At 38.0% G+C, this 25,625-nt stretch overlaps 1 protein-coding gene and 1 pseudogene across 5 annotated transcripts in view; both read right to left on the reverse strand.

Moving 5' to 3' along the window:
• Positions 1-2,843: 2,843 nt before the first annotated feature.
• ERCC8 (ERCC excision repair 8, CSA ubiquitin ligase complex subunit) overlaps positions 2,844-25,625 on the reverse strand; it is an 88,711-nt gene continuing 65,929 nt past the window's right edge. For all 4 annotated transcript variants that reach the window (XM_028849449.2, XM_028849447.2, XM_001082072.5 and 1 more), the window contains 3 exons: positions 15,858-16,055; positions 12,430-12,510; positions 2,844-5,861 (listed from right to left, as the gene is read on the reverse strand). In XM_028849449.2, the coding sequence (XP_028705282.1) occupies positions 5,793-5,861; positions 12,430-12,510; positions 15,858-16,055 (348 nt within the window). In that variant the 3' untranslated portion in view covers positions 2,844-5,792. The remainder of the gene's footprint in view (positions 5,862-12,429; positions 12,511-15,857; positions 16,056-25,625) is intronic.
• On the reverse strand, positions 16,639-18,631 carry LOC713654 (guanine nucleotide-binding protein-like 3-like protein pseudogene; annotated as a pseudogene). Its single transcript, XR_001445293.3, has one exon. The product of XR_001445293.3 is annotated as a guanine nucleotide-binding protein-like 3-like protein pseudogene (transcript).

Consider the following 25,625-nt stretch of genomic DNA (forward strand, 5'->3'; position numbering starts at 1 on the left):
TTTTAGTAGAGACGGGGTTTCACCCTGTTAGCCAGGATGGTCTCGATCTCCTGACCTAGTGATCCGCCCGTCTCGGCCTCCCAAAGTGCTGGGATTACAGGCTTGAGCCACCGCGCCCGGCCGTGAAAAACTTTTTTATTTATTGGACTAAAATATTGACCCCAAATAGGGCAGGAGAAACTGTCACAATTCTCTGGTTCCAGGCAAAAATATTTATTTATTTATTTATTTATTTATTTTTGAGACGGAGTCTCGCTCTGTCACCCAGGTTGGCGTACAGTGGCGTGATCTCGGCTCACTGCAAGCTCCGCCTCCCAGGTTCACGCCATTCTCCTGCCTCAGCCTCCCGAGTAGCTGGGACTACAGGTGCCTGCCACCACACCTGGCTGATTTTTTGTATTTTTAATAGAGACGGGGTTTCACTGTGTTAGCCAAGATGGTCTTGATCTCCTGACCTTGTGATCTGCCCGCCTTGGCCTCCCGAAGTACTGGGATTACAGGCGTGAGCCACCATGCCCGGCAGGCAAAAATATTTATAGAAGAAAAATATAATCAAAATACCTATTTTTAATTGGATATTTGAATTTTACATCAGAAAATTTAATCTCTAATATAGTTATGTTACATTCTTATGCCACAGTACAATACAAAAAATAAAATTCTTACATTTGATTCTTGCTACCCCGACTCTTTCATTAATTTACCATGTCCTCCTGCCCTTTGTGAGGATTTGAGATTTCCTGCATTTTTTTCTGGGTACAAAGCAGTGACCTGAAACATTCAGACTTTTCAGAACAATTTGTCATTTTTCCATAATGGAGGAAAACAAGAGCAGAAAGTCCAGAACTTTAGAGTCAAGGGCAATGGAGAAATTCAGTCCAACCATATTGCCAAATGGGAGCAGACTAGAAGTGAAGATCTTATTTAAAAAATCTGAACTCAAGATTTCCTAAAGTTCTCTTACTTTTGTTTTGCTGTTGAGTCACAAGGCAAGTCTCAATATAACCTGTCTATGGGAGAAAATTACTAAGCCCCAAGAGCCCACTAGAAAGATGCAGGGAGGATCTGTGTTGGGTGTACAGGCCAATAGCAACTTAGAGAATGGAACCCTCTGCCATACTGTGAGAAGAAAAACTGTAAGATTAATGTGATACCCAGCTTATCAACTAGTATTTCATAACACCTTAAAAAATTCATACATCATAAATTACAGAAATAATAACCAATTAAGAACTTAATCATTTGTGAAGTAGAGCTATTGGTTCGTAGTTAAGTGCTTGGTAATTGTGTTGTTCCCTAATTAATTTTAAAAAATATGTATTTTTTGGCATCAACTATCTGCCAAGCAGTTTTCCAGGTGCTGGAGAGCAGTAAGAACAAAAATCTCTGCCCTTATGGAGTATATATTTTAGAAGGGAAAGACTAAATAAGCAGATCATGTCCTGGAGAAGGTGAAATTTGAGTGAATTTTGACAAGAGCTCAGAGCCCAATAATCCTGAGGTTTTTAAGTAAAAACAGTGCTATTGGCCAGGCGCGGTGGCTCACGCCTGTAATGCCAGCACTTTGGGAGGCAGAGTCGGGCGGATCATGAGGTCACGAGATCGAGACCATCCTGGCTAACATGTTGAAACCCCATCTCTACTAAAAATACAAAAAATTAGCCAGGCGTGGTGGCGGGCACCTGTAGTCCCAGCTACTGGGGAGGCTGAGGCAGGTGGATGGCGTGAACCTGGGAGGCTGAGCTTGCAAAGAGTCAAGATTGCACCACTGCATTCCAGCCTGGGCGACAGAGTGAGACTCCATCTCAAAAAAAAAACAGAATTCTATTGGCTGAGTGATTCTTATAATTCAGAAGTTTATTTCATTTATTCTTACAACTTTCTAAAGGGTATTTTATTCCCTTTCTACAAATGAAGAAACTTTCAAAATCAAATAGCTGATCAATGATGGCTTCATAATAATTCACATGGAAACTTTACTTTAAAAGTGTAATTCAGGCAAAATTCATTCCATTAGAATTTGAGTGTTCTTTCACTATTAAGACAATTCATGAAACTTTTATAATGACACTCTACCTCTGCCTTCAATGAACTTTAATTAGTTTTGAACATAAGCCTCTAATTATTTATGCATACCATTTTAAAATGCTTTCTAAATATGACATGTGATTTCAGAGTGGGAATAAACCTTAATAATTTTCTATTCCAGTTTTCTATCCCCTTCCTTTTATTTTTTTTGAGATGGAGTCTCGCTGTGTTGCCCAGGCTGGAGTGCAGTGGTGCGATCTCACATGCCTCTGGGGTTCACGCCATTTCCTGCCTCAGCCTCCGGAGTGGCTGGGACTACCGGTGCCTGCCTAATTTTTTTTTTATATTTTTACTAAAGATGGAGTTTCACTGTGTTAGCCAGGATGGTCTCGATCTCTTGACCTCATGATCTGCCCACCTCAGCCTCCCAAAGTGCTGGGATTACAGGTGTGAGCCACCACGCCCGACGCTTCCTTCATTTTTAACCAATGAAAAAAAGAAGGTAAAAAATATCCAAATATATGTGTTTCCTTGTTAGTTACCTAAGACGGACTCAGGCCTTTTGATTTCCAGTCCACTGTTATTTATTTCTCTTTCTTTTCTTTTCATTTTTTTTGAGACAGAGTCTCGCTCTGTCACCCATGGTGGAGTGCAGTGGGGCGATCTCAGCCCCGTGCAACCTCTGCCTTTAGGGTTCAAGCGATTCTCCTGCCTCTGATGCCCAAAGTGCTGGGATTACAGGTGTGAGCCACGGCTCCCAGCCTTATTTTTTTTAATAAAACTATTATGATTTAAAAAATAATCTTACCATTCTGTAATGTCCATAGTGATCATCAGTGATTTATTCTAATAACTTTTTCCATAGTCCTCTGCATTTTGCATATATAATATATATAAGAAACCATTACAATAGTACAATAAAAAGTTAATAACTCAGTTCTCAAAGACTTATTAGGAATGTTGTTTCGGCATAACTTTGAACAGTGTATTTATTTAGAAAACATACAGATTTACACAACAGTGGATGATACCATCATGCAGGGCGTAGAGAAGCTGGAATTAAGTGTCTGAGCCACATGGGAGAAGCAGCTCTCCGGCTCCTGCTGGTGTTTTTACAGAAGGTGTTGACAAACTCTCATTTAGCACTGTTGCTGATCCTTGCCACAAAGGATGAAATGAGCAAAAGAGAAGTGGCTTGTGCCAGTCACCTGAGCCAATAAATTGTTGCCTTAAAGAGCTGACTACAGGCCGGCCGCGGTGGGCTCATGCCTGTAATTCCAGCACTTTGGGAGGCCAAAGTGGGCAGATCACCTGAGGTCAGGAGTTCGAGATCAGCCTGACCAACATGGAGAAACCCTGTCTCTACTAAAAATACAAAATAAGCCGGGCATGGTGGCGCATGCCTGTAATCCCAGCTTGATATGATCTCAACAGCACAATAACAAAAGCACAAGTACAGAAATGAAATTACATGAAACTAAAAAGCTTCTGCACAGCAAAGGAAACAATAGGGTACAATCTACAGAATGGAGATACAACCTACAGAATGGAGAAAAAATATTTATAAACTATAGATCTGATAAGGAGTTAATATCCAAAATACATAAGAAAGTCAACTCAATAGCAGGAAAACGACCCATTTAAAAATGGGCAAAGAACCTGAAAAGACAGTTCTCAAAAGAAGACATGCAAATGGCCAGCAGATATGTGAAAAAATTATCAACATCAGCAGTCACCAGGGAAATGCAAATTAAAACAACGAGATATCACCTAACACCTGTTAGAACGGCTATTATCAATAAGACAAAAGATAACAAGTGTTGGCAACGATGTGGAGAAAAAGGAATTCTTGCATATTCTTGGTAGGAATGTAAATTAGTACAGCCATTATGGAAGACAGTATGGAAGTTCTGCAAAAAGTTAAAAATAGAACTACATATGATCCAGCAATCCTACTACTGGGCTTATATCCAAAGGATATGAAATCAGTATGTCAAAGAGATATCTGCACTACCAGGTTCATTGCAGCATTATTCACAATAGCCAGGATATAGCATCAACCTAAGCATCTATCAATGGTTGAATGGATAAAGAAAATGTGGTACACATACGCAAACAGCTGATCTCATAGAAGTAGAGAGTAGAATGGTGGTTACCAGGAGCTAGGGTGGTTGGAGAGACATTGGTCAAAGGATACAAAACTTCAGTTAAATAGGGGGAATTAGTGCAAGAGACCTATTGCACAACATAGTAACTCTAGTTACAAGATTACAATTAATTTTGAAAAATGATAAGAGAATGGATGTAAAGTGTTCTTACCACAAAAATGGTCACTATGTGAGGTAATGCATATGTCAGTTAGCTAGATTTAGTCATTCTATAATGTATACATGCTTCAACACAGTATGTTGTACATGGTAAATACATACAATTTTATCTGTCAATTGAAAAAAAATCAATTGTAAAAGCAGGTGCTTGGAAAACATTTAGCTGGAAAGGTCTGATATGAGGTCTAACCCTTAAACACTTAAAAACTGAACAACTGGCCGGGTGAAGTGGCTCACGCCTGTAATCCCAGCACTTGGAGAGGCTGAGGCGGGTGGATCATTTGAGGTCAGTAGTTCACGACCAGCCTGGCCAACATGGTGAAACACCATCTCTACTAAAAATACAAAAAATTAGCCAGGCGCCATGGCGGGAGCCTATAATCCCATCTACTTGGGAGGCTGAGGCAGAAGAATTGCTTGAACCTGGGAGGCGAAGGTTGCAGTGAGCCGAGATGACAACACTGTACTCCAGCCTGGGTGACAGAGTGAAACTCCATCTCAGAAAACAAAACAAAACAAAACAACCCCTCAACAACTGTATACTTTTGGTATTCAAACTCATAAAAGCCTCATTTACTAGTCTACTGCTGGTAAGGATCAGGAAGGGAATATTAAGATTACCTTCATGATAATCACTTGTGGGTTGACACAGGAGACAGTAACATAGAAATTTTATTACAACATTTCATATTTAAGCCAGATTCCCCGCCAGGATATTTTCTGCTTGAATTAATGAGGCAGGATTTCGTCATATCTTAATGAGTTTCATAAAAAAAAGAGTTCAAGCATTAGTGCAAACTGCCTTCTGACATTAAAATAAAATAAAGCAAACATGGGATTTTCACAAAGTTAAAAGCCTCCTGTGATGCACATTTTGGATTGTAGGAGACATTAAGCCCAAAAATGTTTAACATAAAGCATGGTTAATTAAATGAAACCATTGAAAAATGTGAATACATGAAGAAGAAAGAATAAAATAATTTTGATGTTACCATTTCAACTACTATTTTTGATATAATTATTCTTGGCAAAATCATTCTTGAAGGTGGAAATGAGCAGGCTGATAGTATAGCAAGTAAGAGAAAGTCAATACTGGTGGCCTCCACTTGCTGATCCTCTGAGACTGCATCTTATAGTTCATAAAATCTGCTGAAGGTCACAATTGAGGTACAATGACTTGTGTACTTGTACTGTAGCAAGGAGGGCTTCCCCAGGCCACAGCATCTGGGATCAAGGAACACATTTTGACTAAATAAACTACACAGAAGCCTGTTTTAGAATTTTATGCAAATATTAACCTCATTTTAAAACATGAGGAAAAAAATTACCCACATTTAGGGCTAATTTAGCTGTCAGGAATAGACCGTACAGTTGAAAAAAACATACAGTCTCATTTAAAAAGTTTCAGCAGAGACACAAAGGTACTAAAGGTGATATTCATCCTTCTTCATCACTGCTGCTCCAGGCATCTTCAAAGGCTGGATTTAATTGTGATTTTGTTGCAGTCTAAAAAAAGAAAAAAGAAAAAGGAAGGTTCTGTTTTTTCTACTTCATAATTTTAGGCTCATAATAAAGTTACGAAATATATCAGATAAATAGCAATTACATTATTTTGGAAGAAAATGTAAAACTGTTAATTTCAGAACAAAAATAATATAAGAAACAACCCATATACAATATAAGATAATGTAACTTCATTTTAAACAGACAATACTAGACTTTACCCAAACATCGTTTTCTTTAATCACCTCACAAATACATACAAACATACATACATACATACATATACTATGATGCTGCTATTTCTCAAGGTATTTCTCAACAACTCTTTGGAATTATCTGGTGAAAGTGGCACTCTGATATCCATGGGCTAAGACTGAACTCCAGCCCAAAATATCAATGTTGGCAACTCTTTAATTGTTTAGATGAAAATAACTTTTATAAATAAACAAATACCCAAATATGGAGAATAAGGTATTCAAGCTGAAAAATACTTTTTAGTCCAAAAATAATGTTTTTTGTTTGTTTGTTTGTTTGTTTTTTTGAGGCAGAGTCTCTCTCTGTCACCCAGGCTGCAGTGCAGTGGCCGGATCTCAGCTCACTGCAAGCTCCGCCTCCCGGGTTCACACCATTCTCCTGCCTCAGCCTCCCGAGTAGCTGGGACTACAGGCGCCCGCCACCTCGCCCGGATAGTTTTTTGTATTTTTTAGTAGAGACAGGGTTTCACCATGTTAGCCAGGATGGTCTCGATCTCCTAACCTCGTGATCAGCCCGTCTCGGCCTCCCAAAGTGCTGGGATTACAGGCTTGAGCCACTGCGCCCGGCCAATGTGGGTTATTAAGTAGTGATATTTATGTACTTATTTGTAAGTAGTGATATTTATTTACTTATTTTTATAGGTTGGCAGGGCAGTTCAGTAAAACATGCAAAACAGGTCAGAAATGGTAACATGTTTATAATCAGCACATAGGTTTCCCTCAGGGATTTGTCTGAAGGATAACATCTATCTAGATGATGTTTATTTAAAACAACAAAAAGGTGATTAGCAACTAGATAAATTTTAATCATCTGTGGTATTTCAAATCAGTTCATTTTGGGGAAAACTTCTGAATAGCTACTTCTGATTCTCTTGCAAATAACTACAAGGGCTTATTTGGTCTCATTCTTAAAGTAACTGCGTATTATGAGCCAGGTTTGCTTCTTTTTGTGCAACTTTTACAACTGCTACAATTTTATTCAGATTCCAATTCCAATGCTGTATTAGCATCGAGACTACTGTTAAATTATTTTAGATGTACTGCCTTTTATAACTTACAGAAATATTTTTTAAGGATAACCCCTACTGCATGTCTGAGAATGTTTATTTTTCTTTTGATGAATATAACTGTGAATCTTACAATTCGAACAATGAAAACAGTAGAAAAAGTTAAGTGTTCCCAGTAAATTTCCCAAGTATCAGCTAGAATAGTTGGAAAACAATATACTAATTTAGGCGTTCTTTACTGTTAAACAGATTACATTATTAAACCTAATGTCGACTATACTCCAAATGTCCAGATACAAAATTATTATTATTATTATTATTATTATTATCATTATTATTTGAGATGGAGTCTCATTCTGTCGCCCAGGCTGGAGTACAGTGACATGATCTCGGCTCACTGCAACCTCTCCCTCCTGGGTTCAAGCGAGTCTTCTGCCTCAGTCTCCTGAGTAGCGGGGACTACAGGTGCGTGCCACCACACCCGGTGAATTTTTGTATTTTTAGTAGAGATGGGGTTTCACCATATTGGCCAGGCTGGTCTCAAACTCCAGACCTTGTGATCCACCAGCCTTGGCCTCCCAAAGTGTTGGGATTACAGGCGTGAGCCACTGCTCCCGGCCATGAAACTATTATTAAACCTCAGCTAACTACTCACCGATTTCTAGCCACAGTCCACTTATTTGCAACAGTTGTATACTGAAGTCTCTTCATTTATTCTTTCATCCAAACATTTACTGAATTTCCTGTCTTTTTGGGTTTTCAATTTAACTATTAAATTACGTTATTTAGTGAGAGTTTATTAAAAGACATCTTGTCATTAGGGGTTAGCTGACTACTCTTCCCTACTCTGTCTCTAGAAGCCTTTAACTTTGCCTTTGATAGCTAACAAAAATAGCCCTGGGAAAACACACACACACACACACACACACACATGTCCCTAGGTGGATAAGCCACACAAGGGCCATGCTTCCTAATCCTACTATGGAAACCTAGTGTGTAACCTATTAAAAATTTTAATTTCAGTTGAAAACTCAACAGAAAAGCAAAATTACACTTCATTATATGTTATTTTTGTATGGTAAACAAAGAAACAAATGAAAATCATAATCAGTTGCATATAAATTATTTCACTTTTCAGTGACACAATGATATATGAATGCATTACAGTATTTTAGAAATATATTTTATTGCCAAAACAATCACAAATAAAATATTATACTGGTAGTATGATAAAGCTGCAGTAAAAATGTGGTAGATGGATATGGTACACATTACCATTTGAGACCCACTGATCAAGTGTCACTACTATTATTTCAGTTTTCTCTACATCTCCTCCTAGTAGACATCCCGTGTGTGCTTGAACATATTCATCTATATCTCACCAGGTTGTCAGTTCTACTGACAGATAGTGTCAATGTTATAGAAATAATGAAGCATGAGTTTAGAGGGGACCTAGTTATGAGTTTAGAGAAGAAATAGAACCAAACTTAACATCTACAAGGATATTTCTTGATAACTTTCAAATTTCTGACTGGTAATTAGTGGCAAGTCTCAGGGTTGTTTGTTAGCAAGTACATCGACACAAGTGGTATGTAAAACAGTTATATATTGTGTGAATGTCAAAACAAAGTAAAATTCTTAGCGAGAGGTCACGTGTAAACTGGAATAAACCTGCCCTATAGATCTCAGGCAGGAAAAAGTAATTAGGAGTTATAGATAGGCTTGTCTTGACCAGACCAGCTTTTAGAAAGTAGGGTCAAAAGGAAGCCACATTCCTCAAAATATAATAAAAGAGTCTGCCAATTAAATAAAAGGATTTATAGTTAAAGACCACAAATCCTGTCCCTATCATCCAGTGTTCTTCCTTTCTTTAGACAGAATTAAATTCATCTTCTACTTTGGATATCAGGAGAAACACCCCTAAGGGATTATCTTGGTTGATGGGGAGGTAACTCTCATCTGAAGAATGCATTGGAAAGGAAACCTAAGAATAAGTTTGATTAGACAATTCTGATGTTTGGAAATATCATGAGCTTGTCCCAGATCATAAGTATAATAAATGGCAGAACTGGGATTCAAACCCAGTTTCATGAAGCTAAAGACTAAGTATGTGTATGTATACGTGTGTGTGTTCTTTTGTTTTGTAGTGTGGTACACTGCCTCCTTGGGAAATAAATATCAAATAAATATACTTATAGTTGGGATAAAAGCACTTTTAAACATGGCTTAAATTATAAACATACATGTAAGGAATAGGGTCTTCTGGACAGACTATTCTACTGGGATCTGCATTATGATCACATTCATATATTCACAGGAATGTTTCAAGCTAAAATTTTACGGGAATAACTTTAGCACATACCATTTTATATTAGTATGAGAATGACTGCTATCTTTAAATATATGAACATGACATTTTAAAAGGTAAGGTTTCATAGCACTAAAACAAATACAAAGGTCAACTTGATTTTTGTATATCTCTATGTGATTTTCTAACTTGTTTTGCTTAATTTCTCATATATACAAGTTTGTTTACACAAAGAGTTCAAACTATCACTATAATGACATAACAAGGAAATAAACCATCAGTCACATATTATCTTTTTTTTCTTTGAGTCAAGGTCTCACTCTCACCCAGGCTTTGAGTATAGTGGTGCAATTGTGGCTCACTGTAGCCTTGAACTCTTGGGCTCAAGTGATCCTCCGACTTGATCACCCTCTTAAGTAGCTGGAACTATAGGTGAAAGCCACCAAACCTGGCTAATTTTGTTTATTTTTTGTAGAGATGGGGTCTTTCTATGTTGCCTAGGCTGGTCTTGAACTCCTGGACTCAAGTGATTCTTCCACTTCAGCCTCTCAAAGTGCTGGGATTACAGATGTGAGCCACCACACCTGGCCACATATTATCTTTATGAATTAAACAATTTAGTATTATTCTAACATCCTTTTCTATACGTAAGTCACTATAGATTTTTCATTCATTTTTAATGTTTTCATTTGGTAAATAAAGTGTTAACTTCCTAACATGGCTTACAGTGTTATAACTTGGTTTTAATGTATACAGCAATTCCCAAAGAGCAAGACACAATAATTACATAATGAAATGTAAAATAAATGGCTAAATCTAATTATTTGACCATACTAAGCTTTATACAGAAGAATATTCTGACATCAAAAGCAGCTGTATGCTAAAGTTAATCAAGCCACAATAAACCAAATTAGACATGTGATAAAATCTGGAAGTATGCATATGGCATTGGCTGGCTACTTAAAGATTTATCAAAGCGTATTTTTTTTCTCTTTCTTTGGATTAAGGACAAAAGAAAATAATTCACAGGTTTGTACTGCAGTAAACCCTAGCAGTTGAAAATTTAGGTATGAAATACATATTGTCAATAGCTCTGAGATGCTATCGACTACCTCTATACAAATTATATTTTCATGTGGATTTTGACATAGTCCTAGTTTTATGAAGGAACTAAACACAGCATATGAAAAATGTTTTTTGAACGTCAAAAGTGCTTTACCAGTAAGTTTTCCTCCACCTCCATTTAAGATGCTTTTACTATGACTTGGTTAAGATTACCTTAAGGTATTTCTAACTACATTATCTATATTTCCAAATTAAAGAAATATACATATATATATATAAACTTTGTTTTTAGACATTGCATTTGGATTTTTTATATTGTAGAAATTAAGATAAATGAGGATGATTAAGAGTGCTTAGGAGAATAAACCTTGTGGGACAGAAACCACCTTTAAACAGCCTGTATCTTCCAACTGCTTGATGCAAAAGCTAAAAAAAAAATACAGAAGCTATTACTTTAGGTCAGGGACAATGGTCTTGTTCATCTTTGTTTACCTACTGCGTTTTTAAGGTCTGTATTTACACTGTCATGTTTATACTGATTTATTTTCTATGAGAGGCACTGTCAGACTGCTGGTAGGGGTGTAAACTGGTAAAATTTGACATGAGAATAAAGTCTTAAAAATGTCGGCTGGGAGTGGTGGCTCATGCCTGTAATCCCAGCACTTTGGGAGGCCAAGGCAGGTGGAACACTTGAGGCCAGGAGTTGAAGACCAGCCTGACCAACATAGTGAAACCCCATCTCTACTAAAAATACAAAAATTAGCCAGGTGCAGTGGTGGGCACCTGTAATCCCAGCTACTTGGGAGGCTGAGGCAGGAGAATTGCTTGAACCCAGGAGGCTGAATTTGCAGTGAGCTGAGATTGTGCCATTGCACTCCGGCCTGGGTGACAGAGTGAGACTCCATCTCAAAAAAAAAAAAAAAAAAAAAAAGAAAAGAAAAAAAGTAGGCCGGGCGCGGTGGCTCAAGCCTGTAATCCCAGCACTTTGGAAGGCCGAGACGGGTGGATCACGAGGTCAGGAGATCGAGACCATCCTGGCTAACACGGTGAAACCCCGTCTCTACTAAAAAATACAAAAAACTAACCGGGCGAGGTGGCGGGCGCCTGTAGTCCCAGCTACTCGGGAGGCTGAGGCAGGAGAATGGCGGGAACCCGGGAGGCGGAGCTTGCAGTGAGTTGAGATCCGGGCACAGCACTCCAGCCTGGGCGACAGAGCGAGACTCCGTCTCAAAAAAAAAAAAAAAAAAAAAAAAGAAAAGAAAAAAAGTCATATATAATAATTTAAGAGATAATTCCACTTCTAGGAATCTATCTAAAAACATAGTCAGAAATATTAACAATTTTTAAACAGATATTTACCTTGATATTTATAATAATCAACAGAAATTCCTCCAAAGAGGTAAATATTTAAATTGTGTTTTATCAATGACAGAATAATATATCATTAGAAATGTTTACACATAGTTATTAATGACATGAAAAAAGGTTTATTGTACAATGTTGATGAGAAAAGTAAGATACCAAGTTGAATGTCCAACCATGATATGAACTATGTTAAAAAACATACTCATAGGAAAAAACAGTTATGAAACAAATCAAAATGTTAATATTGATTAATTTGATTTGAGGAATTTTATGTTCTTTTTATATTTCTCTGAATTTTCAAAATGTATTAAAACAGTCAAATTATTTTTACAGAAAATGCCAAGAAATGCTTTTTTGTTGTTGTTGTTTTGAGATGGGGTCTCACTACATTGTCCAGGCTGGTCTTGATTTCCAGGCTCAAGTGATCATCTTGCCTCAGTCTCCCAAGTACCTGAGACTATAGGTGCATGCCACTGGCAAGAAATGCTTTAAAGTCTCTCTCATATAAAGGAACAAAACATTATTTCTTATGATTTAGAAGTCACTATACAATTTGTGAAAATAATGTTTACCTCATCATCATCAGGAACTGGTTCGTATAAGGATGGAACCCAAGCCAGAATGTTGCAGTCTCTGCTACCACTGTAAAGTTCCTACAACACAGAAGGCAAAGATGATATTGTGGATCAAGAGCTGATACCAAACTGAAATGAATTATACCATTTTTGAAATAATTAGGTCACAGTAATTAGATTAATGCTATTTCTACTCCCTAAAGAAACTAGGCCGATGCTCTTTTTCCTTTGTTTCTTTGTTAGTAAAGCTTTGTTTTGTATTTAAAAATAGTATTAGGATTTGTCAAGCTTACTAATGGTGTGAAAATTTTACAAATACACCCCAAATCCTAGCAGTTTTATCAATTATAGTATCCATATATTTTTAATGTCACAGAAAGAAAGAGTTTGTCTTTCTGTGTCCAAATAACTGAGCTTCAATAAAGACTTCAGTGAAGAAACCATATGAGCTTCTAAAACAGGCCAAGTTCTCAAAAAGTTTTATTTAACTTACAGCTGCCTAACTGGCTGCAATTCAACAGAAGAGCTTGAAGATGTATATTCCATGCCTGTTGAGAAGTTTACTTCATAAGGAAGCTTGGGGTGATGCACAGCCTATGTCAATGTCTATGGATATACTGTTTGCTTATGGCTGAACAATGCTCACGCCCCTCCCCGCCAAAAATCAAAGAAATATGTTATACTGGCTTTTTTCCTCTGCTGTTTTATACAATTGTTTTTATTATTGTACATCTCAAAAACAATATGAGGCATGGTATAACTGTGTTTTTTATTTAAGGATGTGGGAAAAGGGAAAATAAGATTATATATTTATAGAAAATGTAGATTTAAAAAATTGTTAGATATACATTATCAAATTTCCTAACTACAAAATTTTGTTGACTGTATTACAAAATCTAGACTATATGGCTACACAAACTAGCTGATGCAAAATTATATATGTTCAGTGCCCTTGAGTAATTTTATTTCCCTGAGAAGGCCAGGTAATGCCCAAGATAACTTGGTCAGATAAGGTTATAGGGCAATTCACAATAAGTATTAACACACCCAGTGAAGACATAAAGGATATTCTGTACATGTTCAAGAAAGAGATATTGAAAGCAGCAACATTTAAATTAGAGTGACTAATAAAGAACACTGAGATAGAAAGATTTACAGTAAGCCTTGAAGTGTCTGTGATAGATGGAGGAGTTCATTTGGGCAATAAGATTTTCTTAAAAAATAAGCGCAAAATGTAAGTTACAACTGCAGTCCAAAAGACTTTTTTTTCCCCTGAGTCATATGAGAGTAAGTTGCCAACATTAGGCCTTATTACTCTTGAATAATTCAGTGTAATTTTCCTGTGAACAAGGGTACTTTCCTTTGTAGTTACAAAGTAACCAACAAAATCAGAAAATTCATATTACTACCACCATCTAAAGACCCCATTCATGTTTCATCATTTGTTCCAATACTGTCCTTTATAGCAAAAGGGGCCAGTTAAAAATCACATCCTGCACTTAGTTGTCAAGTCTCTTCAGTTTTCAAGCTGGAACAGTTCTTCAGTCTCTGGCTTTTCTGACCTTGACAATTTTGAAGATATACACCAGTTACTTTGTAGAATGTCCTTCACATTTGGATTGTCTTATGTTTCCTCATGATTAAATTTGAGTGATCCAATTTGGCCAGGGATATCACAGAAGTGATGTCCCATAACTGGGATGCTAACTTAGATTATTTGATGAAGGTGATATGTGCCAGGCTTCTTCAGGTTAAAATTAATGTTTTTAGTTTTGTACTTCATATTTTGTAGGGTGATACATTGAGATTATGTAAATATCTCATCCTCATCAAATTTTCAATTTATTAATTTACTTACTTATCCCAGCCTAGATTCATGAATTCCTATTCTCTTGCCCATGTTGGAGTGCAGTGCTGTGAACACGGCTCACTCAATCTCCTGGTCTCAAGCAATCCTCTCGCTTCAGCCTCCTGCACAGCTGGGACTACAGGCATACACCACCACACCTGGCTGATTTTTTTATTTTCTGTAAATACAGGGCCTCATTCTGTTACTTAGGCTGGCCTGGAACTCCTGGGCTCAAGTGATCCTTTCGACCTCCCAAAGTGCTGGGATTACAGGTGTGAGCCACTGTGCCCAACCACTGGCACTATTTTAATCCATTCTAGGCACACGTATTAGATAAGCTCCAATTTGGTGGAAAGAAATAATTTGTGGTCAGAGTATCTGGGATGAAATTTCGGCTGTATCTCTAAGTAACCTTAGACAAGAAAAGAGGGACAATATTTTAATAATTTCTTTGAATAGAAATACATGTGTTATCAATAACTACTTGCAGGTTAGGGGCAAGTCATGTCACCTCCCTAGTGCTTTAGTTTTCTTCTCTCAGAACACTAAAAATGTTTAACAACTGGTATACACCTTCTTGCTGACTAGTAAGAGATAATGGCCATAGGGTTGGAGTAGGGTCTTGTAGGTCCTCTTTTAGTTGCTGGGTTAAGGTGAGGTCTAAGAGGTCCCAGGGAAGGGGCTGAGGCTGGCAGTCACTTGGGGGGCTTGGTGCAGCAGCTGTTTACCAGCCAGTAGGATACATCAATATTTAAATATTTTAATAATGAATACTGCCATAATGGTATATACTGGCTAAAAAATCAGGTCTATATATCTTACAGCACAGTGTCAGCCACAAATTAGGCAATCAGTATTAAAGAATGAATGAATAGGAGATTCACAAAGTGATAGTCTCCTGGAGCTCTAATAATCCGTAATTTTCATTCTATCAGTATTTAACTTACATGAGTTTCATTTTCCTTACCTACAAGACAGGGAAAATACCAACTATCTTGCAATGTTAGACTCATTTAAAGGAGTACATGAGGTAATTTGTGCAAATGTTCTCTGAAAAAATGAAAAATGATCTGCTCCATTGGTGATGTGAAAAGGTCTGAATGTAAAACAAACAAAAGTCAGGGTATTTAAGAAATTATATAGGTTGTATTAACTTCAAAACCTCCCTTTATTAGCCATTGATAGAAAATAAGAATAGATAATTCACACATACATAAACCAACATATACAAATTATATTTTATAATTAAATGCCTGTATTTCATTTCTTACCCAAAAGATTGTTTGCAAGAAATTATTTTAATTCACCACAGATTTTCAATTGTTAAATAAATGAAGGTCATATGCAAAAGAAAGAGAATTCATACCAATCAAGTTGCACAGCATTATATTGATTCATTCATATATTGTATGCCATCTAAAAATCTAGACTGTGCTAGTCTCTATTAAATAAATCCTACTACAAATGTGGATTAAAAGTATAACTCCTCAGAATGAAATCATAATTTATTCTTTTACATATAACTGGTATGGCAAGCTAGCTAGCTGAACATTTTCAATTCCTGTATCATTCTTACCTGGAAATTTGACTGAAATACACAGCAGTCAACAGTTTTATAATGTCCCTTAAGCATAGTTATCTGTTCTCCTGAGTAAACTGTATAAACAGCAATGGTGCTACCATATGGTACAAAAACAAATTCTGAACTGCAGCCACAGGACACAGTGAATTTCAATCCTTTTTTACTGTTATTACAAACTTTTCCATAGTTCACCTGTAGGATTAAAATCATAAAGTTACTCATCTCTTAAATCTGAATTTAAAAGACAACAAAGACTAGGAGAAATACTTAAAATATTATGCTATAAAAAGGGCTCTTTTAAATTTAAGGAAAATGTTCAACGTTGACAGAAGAAGGGCCAATGACATGAATGTACATTTAACAAAAGAGGAAATACAAATAGTAAAAAACCACAAAGGTAAATGTTTACTTTTCAATCTTAATAGAAGTAAAATACAGACTTCAACCTTGAAGAATCATTTTAGACCATTTAGCAAAAAAATTAAAAAACGTTAAGACATTAAATACTGGTACAAGCGAGGTAAACATGTTGGTGGCAGTGTAATTTGGTTATTCTTTCTAAAAGGGAAAATGGTTTATTAATGCTCTTTCTTTTCAAAAGAATAATATTGCTTCAAAAGAATATCCCCCAAGAATATTTTTTGGGGGTAATACCCCCAAAAACCATTCTTTTCAAAAGAATGGTATTTTTTTGGGGGGGTTATATTCTTTTCTTTTTTTTTCCTGCTGATACTTCTTTTATTTCTGTTATAAAACAGAGTAGGGGTTAAATAAAGGGTATTGAGTTTGTCAGCTTCAGTCTCTTGGGGCTCTTTTTCCTGGAGAGAGTGCAGAGAACAGTGGGAAGAAAGAAACATAGTTGTGGAAGGGTTCTTTTAATGCACAGATGCTTCAGGGAGAACCAAACTATTTCATTGGTAATCCCCTGTCCCACTGGAACTGGTGCTTGGATCAGAAGGGAAGTGAGATCAGACAGTTAGTCATCAACACCGCCATCAACATTGCCAGAGAGGTTGACGGCAGACATCATGGAATCAGACAGCTCCCTGGCGATTTTATCTGCACATTTCTGCATATTCTTATTCTTTAGGGAGGATGCCAGAGCCTGGCCCTGTTATAGGGAGTCCATCCCCATGATCCTCCGCAGTACTGGGCAGCAGTCCACTGGGCACACATCCACTTTACTGTTGTTTTTAGGGTGGTGATCCACATTGAGTTTAGCCCCACCCCTTCTGATGACGATTTGGATTGGTGCAATACCCAGTGAGATCTCCGATCTTATACATGGTGGCTTTATTTTCAATGGCATCTGCTATTTTCATCATCGGATAATGGAGCAACTTGATCTCCATTTTGAGTGGGTCCAAGTCACCCAACACCTCATCAGATTCTCCAGTGGCCAAGCATTCCATGGTGTCTTCATTGACCTGCTCGGTATTCTCGATGTGAAAGACCTTGGTCATTTCCTTAATGATCTCAGTGCTGAGATAGGCAGGCAGTGTGAGTGGGTGGTGGTGGTTATAGAAGCTGATCTTCCCGCTCACCCAGTCAGCTAGGACAGCTTTGGCTGCCTGCTCCTGACTGCATAAGTCTCTCTTCCCCAAATGATGGGCCACTGCCATCAGAAAGTGCTCAGTGGTCTGGTACCCAGAGAGGAGGTAATAGTTGGAAATCTCCAGGTTGCAGCTCTGCAAGATGGTCTCCACTGGGGTTACCGCGTCTGCCAGCCTCTGCACGTGGATGCAACTATGCAGAATGGTGCCCACCTCGGAGCTGGGCCCTGGGACAATGGCTAGAGCATCCAGCAGCCAGATGAACTTGTCCAGGTAGACCTCCTGCATGAATTTTGTGACCCCAGGAACGGCTCCCACGCGGCATGCATGGCTGTGCTTCAGGCTATTAATCAGGCTGCTCTTCCCAACATTGGGAAGGCCCACAACACCCATATTGATGTGGGTGCACACTTCACCAAGGTGGCAATAGTTCCCCAGAACCCTCATGAGGTTTTCAGCTCCAAAGCTGACATGCTGGGTCCTGGCCTTGAAAGCCACAGTTGGCAACTCATTCTGAAGGTAATCCAGCCACTTCACAACCTCCTTGGGGTCCAGGTCAATCTTGTTCAAGACCAGGACCAGCTTCTTGTTGCCTTCTGCCCATAGAACAGCCTCCTCCATTTGGAAGCAGCAGCAGCCTAATGGGTCTCTGGCATCCAGGACTTCCAGAATCACATCAGAGTATTCTACCACCTTACGGAACTCCTTGTAATAAGCCTTCCTCGTGGACTCGTCATCCAGCTGAGGAAACATATTTAATTCCTGCACAACTTCCTCCTTACACTCAAACTCCTCCTGGCGTGTTAGGATATCCTCACAGTAGCTCTTGATAGACCTGTGTTTTTGTCTTTCTTGCTCCTGGGCAGCTTGCTTCTCCCTCATCTCCTCAACTCTCTTCTTTAATTCAGCCTCTTGAGTGGCATGATCATTGGAATGAACAAATTGAGGAGCAGAGGGCACTTTGGAGGTTGCTTTCTTCCCATTTCGTTTTGCAGGCTTCTTACAGCCCTTGGAACCTTTACCTGGCTTTTCATTTTTGTTTCTAAGTTTCATCACGATCACCAGCTTGAAAGCAGATAGGCTCAAATCTGCTTGCTCTCTTCCTACACTTCCGGCGGGGATCTGAGAAGACAGGGTAACAGATGTTCTTGCACTGCTAGGGTCCAGACTTTGGACTTCCAGATGCCAGCCTGGAGGTGCCCGACTCTGCCGGTGTCTCCCTTATCTTTAGAGTTAAAAATTTTTTCATACACATAACATAAAATTTACCATCATAACCATTTTTAATGGTACTCAATGGCATTAAGTACATTCATGTTGTGCAATTCTCATCGCTATCCATCTCTAGAACTCTTTTCATCTTGCAAAACTTTACCCATTAAACAGCAAAGATATTCTTACCCCCTCACTTGGTAATTGCTCCTGTGAATTTATCTTTTTTTTTTGTTGTTGTTGTTGAGACGAAGTCTCACTCTGTCGCCCAGGCTAGAGTGCAGTGGCGCGATCTCGGCTCACTGCAAGCTCTGCTTCCCAGGTTCACGCCATTCTCCTGCCTCAGCCTCCCGAGTAGCTGGGACTATAGGCACCCGCCACCATGCCCGGCTAAGTTTTTGTATTTTTAGTAGAGATGGGGTTTCACTGTGTTAGCCAGGATGGTCTCGATCACCTGACCTGGTGATCTGCCTGCCTCGGCCTCCCAATCCCTCCACCGGGATTACAGGCCTGAGTCACTGCATGCAGCCGGGAATTTATCTTAAGGAAATAATTAAATAGCAAAAGTTATATGCCCAGAGGAATTCTATCCAGCATTATTTAGAATGGGGAAATAACTGAGAATAGGTGTATATTCCTAATGTCATATTAATTTTATGATTTATATAAATCATAATTATGAAACTTATGCAGAAAACAGGGATAAAGGCTAAGTGTAAAAAAGCACAGACCATAAATAGTTTGCACACTGTAGTTTTACCTTTAAATAAATAATTATGTATTTGGGACAAAAATTAAAATTCTACACTTGTACTCCAGAGGTGTAGTGTGCAGGCTCAGTAGTGTGAGCATCACCTGAAGCAGTTAGACATGCAGACTTCCAGGCCCCACCCCAATCCTACTGAAAATCATCTTCATTTATACAAGATCCCTAGGTAATCTGTATGCTCATGCAAGTTTGAGAAGCTTTGGGCTAAATAAATTGATGGGTTTACTTCCTGATAATAATTTTGATAAGAAGCTTGGGATGAGTGTAAAACCAGTAACTAATCATTTGGGAATCATGATCATGCATATCAACAAAATCCATTTGTCGTCACGGCTAATACTGAAGTTTAAATAGTGATTTGTTGGCCGGGTGTGGTGGCTCACGCCTGTAATCCCAGCACTTTGGGAGGCCAAGGCAGGCGAATCACAAGGTCAGGAGTTCAAGACCAGCCTGGCCAAGATGGTGAAACCCTATCTCTGATAAAAACACAAAATAATTAGCCAGGCATGGTGGCAGGTGCCTGTAATCCCAGCTACTCAGGAGGCTGAGATACAGAATTGCTTGAACCTGGGAGGCAGAGGTTACAGTGAGCCGAAATGGCGCCACTGCACTCCAGGCTAGGTGACAAAGTGAGGCTTTGTCTCAAAAAAAAAAAAAAAAAAAAAAAACCAAAAAACTAATATTTTCCCCAAAGGTTAGATGGGAGAGAGTGTGTGTGTGTGTGTGTATGTGTATATATGTGTATATGTATATAAACATATATGTGGGTATATGTATATATGTATGTATATACACATATATATCCCTTCTCTTTAAACATTTTTTCAAACACATAACATGTGTTCCAGAATCACATGAGAGTATTCTACCAACTTATGGAACTCCTTGTAATAAGGCTTCCTCGTGGCCTCGTCATCCAGCACATATATATATGGGTATGTATACACATACACATACACACAAATAAAAGCCCTGAGGTCAAAATGGATATATGCTAATAATCTATGGACACTATACTTGGCTTACTTTCCCTTTAGACTAACTTGGGCCAGAAATGGGTACATGCATTTAGCTACCTCATGGCAGCAGCAGTATAGTGGGTTAAATATTAAACTTATATTTGGCGGACTTGGGTTTTAAACACTCATCTTTCTTTTGTCCCTTATGAATAATGATTTAACCACTTCATTTCATTCTTCTTATCTGTTAAATGGAGTTAACATCATTTACTTAAAGAGTTTTTTATTGTGAAAAAGCAAATGAAATAATCCATATGAGAGTACCTGGAACACAAAGATATTCAGTAAGTTCCTAGATTAATTCCTATACATGTTTAAAAGTATAACATTCCCTCATCTGTGTTTTCTGATGCTACATGTGCAACAATTTGCACAATGATATGGGGGTGGGGTGATGAAGAGAAAGTACAAAACAGTTTTCAACTACTATTTCACTGGTCCCCCTGGAAAAATTATAAACTGCTAGACTGTGATGGGCTTATTCACATTTGTTTTATCAGGACACCTAGCTACAAAACCTATGTTCTCCCAGTATACCACATTGCTTTCCAAATATGAACTGGAAAGTGTTCAATGAGGTATGAATATTGAACTAGTGCATTAACTTTTGTCTTGTCCTTAGGGTTTCTTCCTCCAATCCATTCAACTTAATGTCATATTAGTATTTCTTTTTTTTTGAGACGGAGTTTTCACTCTTCTTCCCCAGGCTGCAGTGCAATGGCATGATCTTGGCTCACCACAACCTCTGCTTCCCGGGTTCAAGCAATTCTCCTGCCTCAGCCTCTGAAGTAGCTGGAATTATAGGCATGCGCCACCATGCCCAGCCAATTTTGTACTTTTAGTAGAGATGGGGTTTCTCAATGTTGGTCAGGCTGGTCTTGAACTCATATTAATCTTTCTTTTTTGTTTGAGATGGAGTTTCACTCTTGTTGCCCAGGCTGGAGTGCAATGGCATGATCTTGGCTCACAGCAAACTCCACCTCCCCGGTTCAAGTGATTCTCCTGCCTCAGCCTCCCGAGTAGCCGGGATTACAGGCATGCGCCACCACACCCAACTAATTTTGTATTTTTAGTAGAGACAGGGTTTCTCCATGTTGGTCAGGCTGGTCTTGAACTCCCGACCTCAGGTGATCTGCCCGCCTCGGCCTCCCAAAGTGCTGGGATTACAGGTGTCAGCGACCACACCCGGCCTTCATATTATATTTCTAAAGCAACATCGTGATCAAATCATTTGTGGGTTCAAAAACTGTCAAAATCTTTCCAATGCCTATGGAATGAAGTTCAAATAACAGATTAAGGAAGGGAGGGATCTACCATTTATTAAGTGCTTACTATGTCACACACTGTGCTAGGTAATTATCTAAGAACCCCATTTTATGAACATAAATGCTTATCATAAAGAGTGGTATGTTAAACATTATTATGAAAGTATTGAGGAACAGGCTACTTTAAGATACGATGTCTTAAAAGTGGCATTTAAGGCAGGCTTTGAAAAGATTTTGATAGGGGAAGAGAATTTTGTGGACTTGGGATAGGATGATGGCAAATCTAGTTCCCTTATATTAATATGTGTTCCTTTTGTTGCCCCAGGAAAGATACATATCTAGTCACTAAGTGAATACCTATGTTGATGCAGAGACTACATCACAAGGCAGCTCATTTTACTGTCAAACAAGTACCAGCATAATAATTAACAATACAGCATTTACTGAATGTCAACATTTGCTATACCAGATAATGTGCTAAGTGTTGTACAAATGTTATTGCATATCCTCAGCACAATAGGAATATGATGAGATAGGCATTACTACACAAAAACAAAACACTTAGAAAAGCTAAATAATTTGATCAAGGTCTCTTGGCTAGTGAATAACTGAACCTAGACTACCATCAATAAGAAACCACTGTGCCGTACTGTTGTAAATGATTTTTCTTTCATTCCGTGAAGTGATCATCACAGTACCTTACAATACAAGTGAGCACAGAATATTCTGGGAGCATCTAAGTTAGACTGGAGGAATTAAAGACAGAAGAGTCTTGAAAGCTAAGAAGCCGCTAGGACAGGAAGAAGAAGAAGGGTATGCTAAAGCCAACATAACAGTCTATGCAGCAGAATGAAAGGATGAGGGAACATGGTGTATTTAAAGATTGCTAAGTAGTCCAAAGTCAGGGGAAAAAATGGTAAAGTTGTAAGACATAAAGCTGGTAATCTAGAAGGCACTGCTTAGTAAAGTCTTATACTCAAAAGACAAAGGCATTCAGTTTTAATAACCTGAAAATACTGGGGAACTACTGAGAATTTTCCACTGGGATTTGAGTTTGGGAAAAATGATGTTAGAGTAATTAAATAAAGAGATAACCCCAAGAGTGAGGCTGGAAGGGATGACAGATAAAAAAAAAATTGAGAAGGAAGAATTAATAGTTGGGATGAGGGACAGGAAAGAATAAAGAATAGACTCATAGGGTGACTGATAAAACCAGTAACTAAAATAGTAAACATCAGAATACCTACTTTTTAAATTTTAGGCTTTTTTCCTCTAATCCATCCTGCAACTTAATATCATATTAATCTTTCTAAAGCAATGCTGTTATCAAATCACTTGTGGGCTCAAAAATTGAAGATGTTTTTTCTTTTCTTGTGCCAAAACCTGTTACTTTGTGAAGTTTCCTGGTAGGTACTTGTTCTGTACTCTATGGCAATGGTCTCCAGAGGGTGGTTAACATACCTCAGGGAGTTTGCAATGTATGAGGGGAAAAAATGTGATTTTTATCCAAAAATTAAGAGATTTTACTTTATTAAACATATTGACTCACAGAATTTGCACATAATTTAGAAATAACTATACATATATCAAAAGTATATACTTAAAAAATATTATAGTAAAGATACTATTACTAAGGCAACAATATATAATAAAAACAGTTACTATTTATAGTATGCCTATTATTTAGCAGGTACAATACTACTCTTTATTTACCTCTGTTTTACCCTTACAACTGAATTTTAGGTAGACAATATTCCCAATTTACAGGGTGAGAACACTGAAACCCTGACAAGTCTTTCATGATGTCAGCTTAAGTAACTGCCTAATGCTCTCAATTACTACATGGAAGGAGAAAGAAGCAAGAGGGTGCAAAAGGACTCTCCAGTGATTGTCCCCCTGCAGAAACATCAATTTGAACTATCCACGTAAAAGCTTCACAAGAGCTAATGAAACCAGATGAGACATCATAGTACCTGACTATAGCTTACCTGCATTACCCCTTCCACAACTCCAGGCAGCACAGCATGGAGAGTGATACTATCCGCTTGCGGGAAACAGGGGTAAGTAAGCATAGGGCTTTGTCTTAGACCCCAGTACCATGCCTACCACAATAAAACCCAGCAATAGACAGACCCCCACAGCCTCTGACTCTAGGCCAGAATGCATGGACTGAGTCTTAGACCCACCCTGGTGTGGCATGGGAACCAGTATTCCCTGTGAAATGGACTCAAGTTGTGGACTGCATCACCACAGGCCAACTACCCTGGGCTTGGCCTCCAAATAACCCACATTAACAGGCAGGTCTCACCAACTGCCAGCTTCAAGGACACTCCAGTGATGGGCGAGCCTCAGTGGCCATGGGTTTCAGATGTGCCTCAGCACTGTGCCAAGTCATGGTAGTCCTGGGCATAGGGCACCCTATAGTGCTACCATTGTCAAGGGCTTAGGGATGACACCAGATGAACAGCCCAGAATCTCTGGACAGACTTATTGTTGAAGGATATTCCCAGACAAAGCCAGACTGGAAAGACTAAAATAAGTATCTACTTCTTTAATGTTCAGGCATTGATGAATGACCACAAGGACGAAGAGCAATCTGGGAAACATGATGTCACCAAAAAGACAAAATAAGATGCCAGTGACTGGCCCTAAAGAGATGAAGATATAGGAAAGATCTGATAAAGTATTCAAAAACAGCTCTTTTAAGGAAGCCTACGAAACTTCAAAACAAAACAAACCAAAAAACAGAGAAACCATTCAATGAAATTAGGAAAACAGTAAGTGACTGGAATGAGAAATTTAACAAAGAGATTAAAATAATTAATTGTAAAAAAATCAAAGAGAGATCTTGGAGCTGATACATGCAATAAACAAAATAAGGAATGCAATACAGAGCATCAATAGCAGAACTGATGAAACAGAAGAAAGAGTCTGTGTGCTTGAAGACAGGTAAAAGAGAAAAAATAATGAAAAGAAATGAAAACTTATAGGACTTAAGGGATGGCATCAAAAGAGCAAACATATGTGTTATTGGGAATAAAGTAGAGGATGATAAAGGGGATAGAAAGATTATCTAAAGAAATAATAGCAGAAAACTTTCCAAACTGGGAGAAAGATACAAATATTCAAGTACAAGAAAGGTCAAAGGTATCTTTTCACATTCAATGCAAATAAAGATTAAAGACAAAGAGAGAATCCTGAAAGTAGCAAAAGAAGCAAATAACACATAATGGAGTTCCAATACACTTAGCTGCAGACTTCTCAGCAGAAACCTTAAAGGCCAGGAGATAATGGGATGATATATTTAAATTGTTGCAAGAAAAAAAAATTGCCAACCAAGAATTCTATACCAAGAAAAGTTGTTCTTCAGAAATGAAGGAGAGATAAGACTTCCAGACAAACAACATCTGAGGGAGCTCATCACCACCAGACTTGTCTTACAAGAAATGCTAAGGAAGTTCAAGCTGAAAGAAAAGGATCCTTATGTATAACACAAAAACATCTGAAAGTATTACATTTACTAGTAAAAGTACACAGTTATATTCAGAATAATCTAATACTGTAATGGTGGTGTGTAAATCTTTAGCATAAAGGTTAGAAGACAAAACTATTAAAAATAATAATCACTATAATAATTTGTTGTAAGATATGCAATATTAAAAGATGTAAACTGCCACACTCAAAATTGAAAATATGAGGTGGGGAAAGTAGAGTTTAAGTGCAGAGTTTGTGTGTGTGCGTGTGTGTGTCTGTGTGTGTGAGATCAAAGTAAAGCTGTTATCGGCTTAAAATAGCCTGTTATGTTTTTTATAAACCTTGTTGTAAATACAAAGCAAAAACCTATAATAGATTCACTAAAAACAAAAAACAAGGAATAGAAACACTATTAGAGAAAATCACTTAACCACAAAGGAAGACAGTAAGAGAGGAAAAGAGAATCTACA

The sequence above is a fragment of the Macaca mulatta genome, chromosome 6 (genome assembly GCF_049350105.2).
Source record: "Macaca mulatta isolate MMU2019108-1 chromosome 6, T2T-MMU8v2.0, whole genome shotgun sequence".
Taxonomy (NCBI): Eukaryota; Metazoa; Chordata; class Mammalia; order Primates; family Cercopithecidae; genus Macaca; species Macaca mulatta.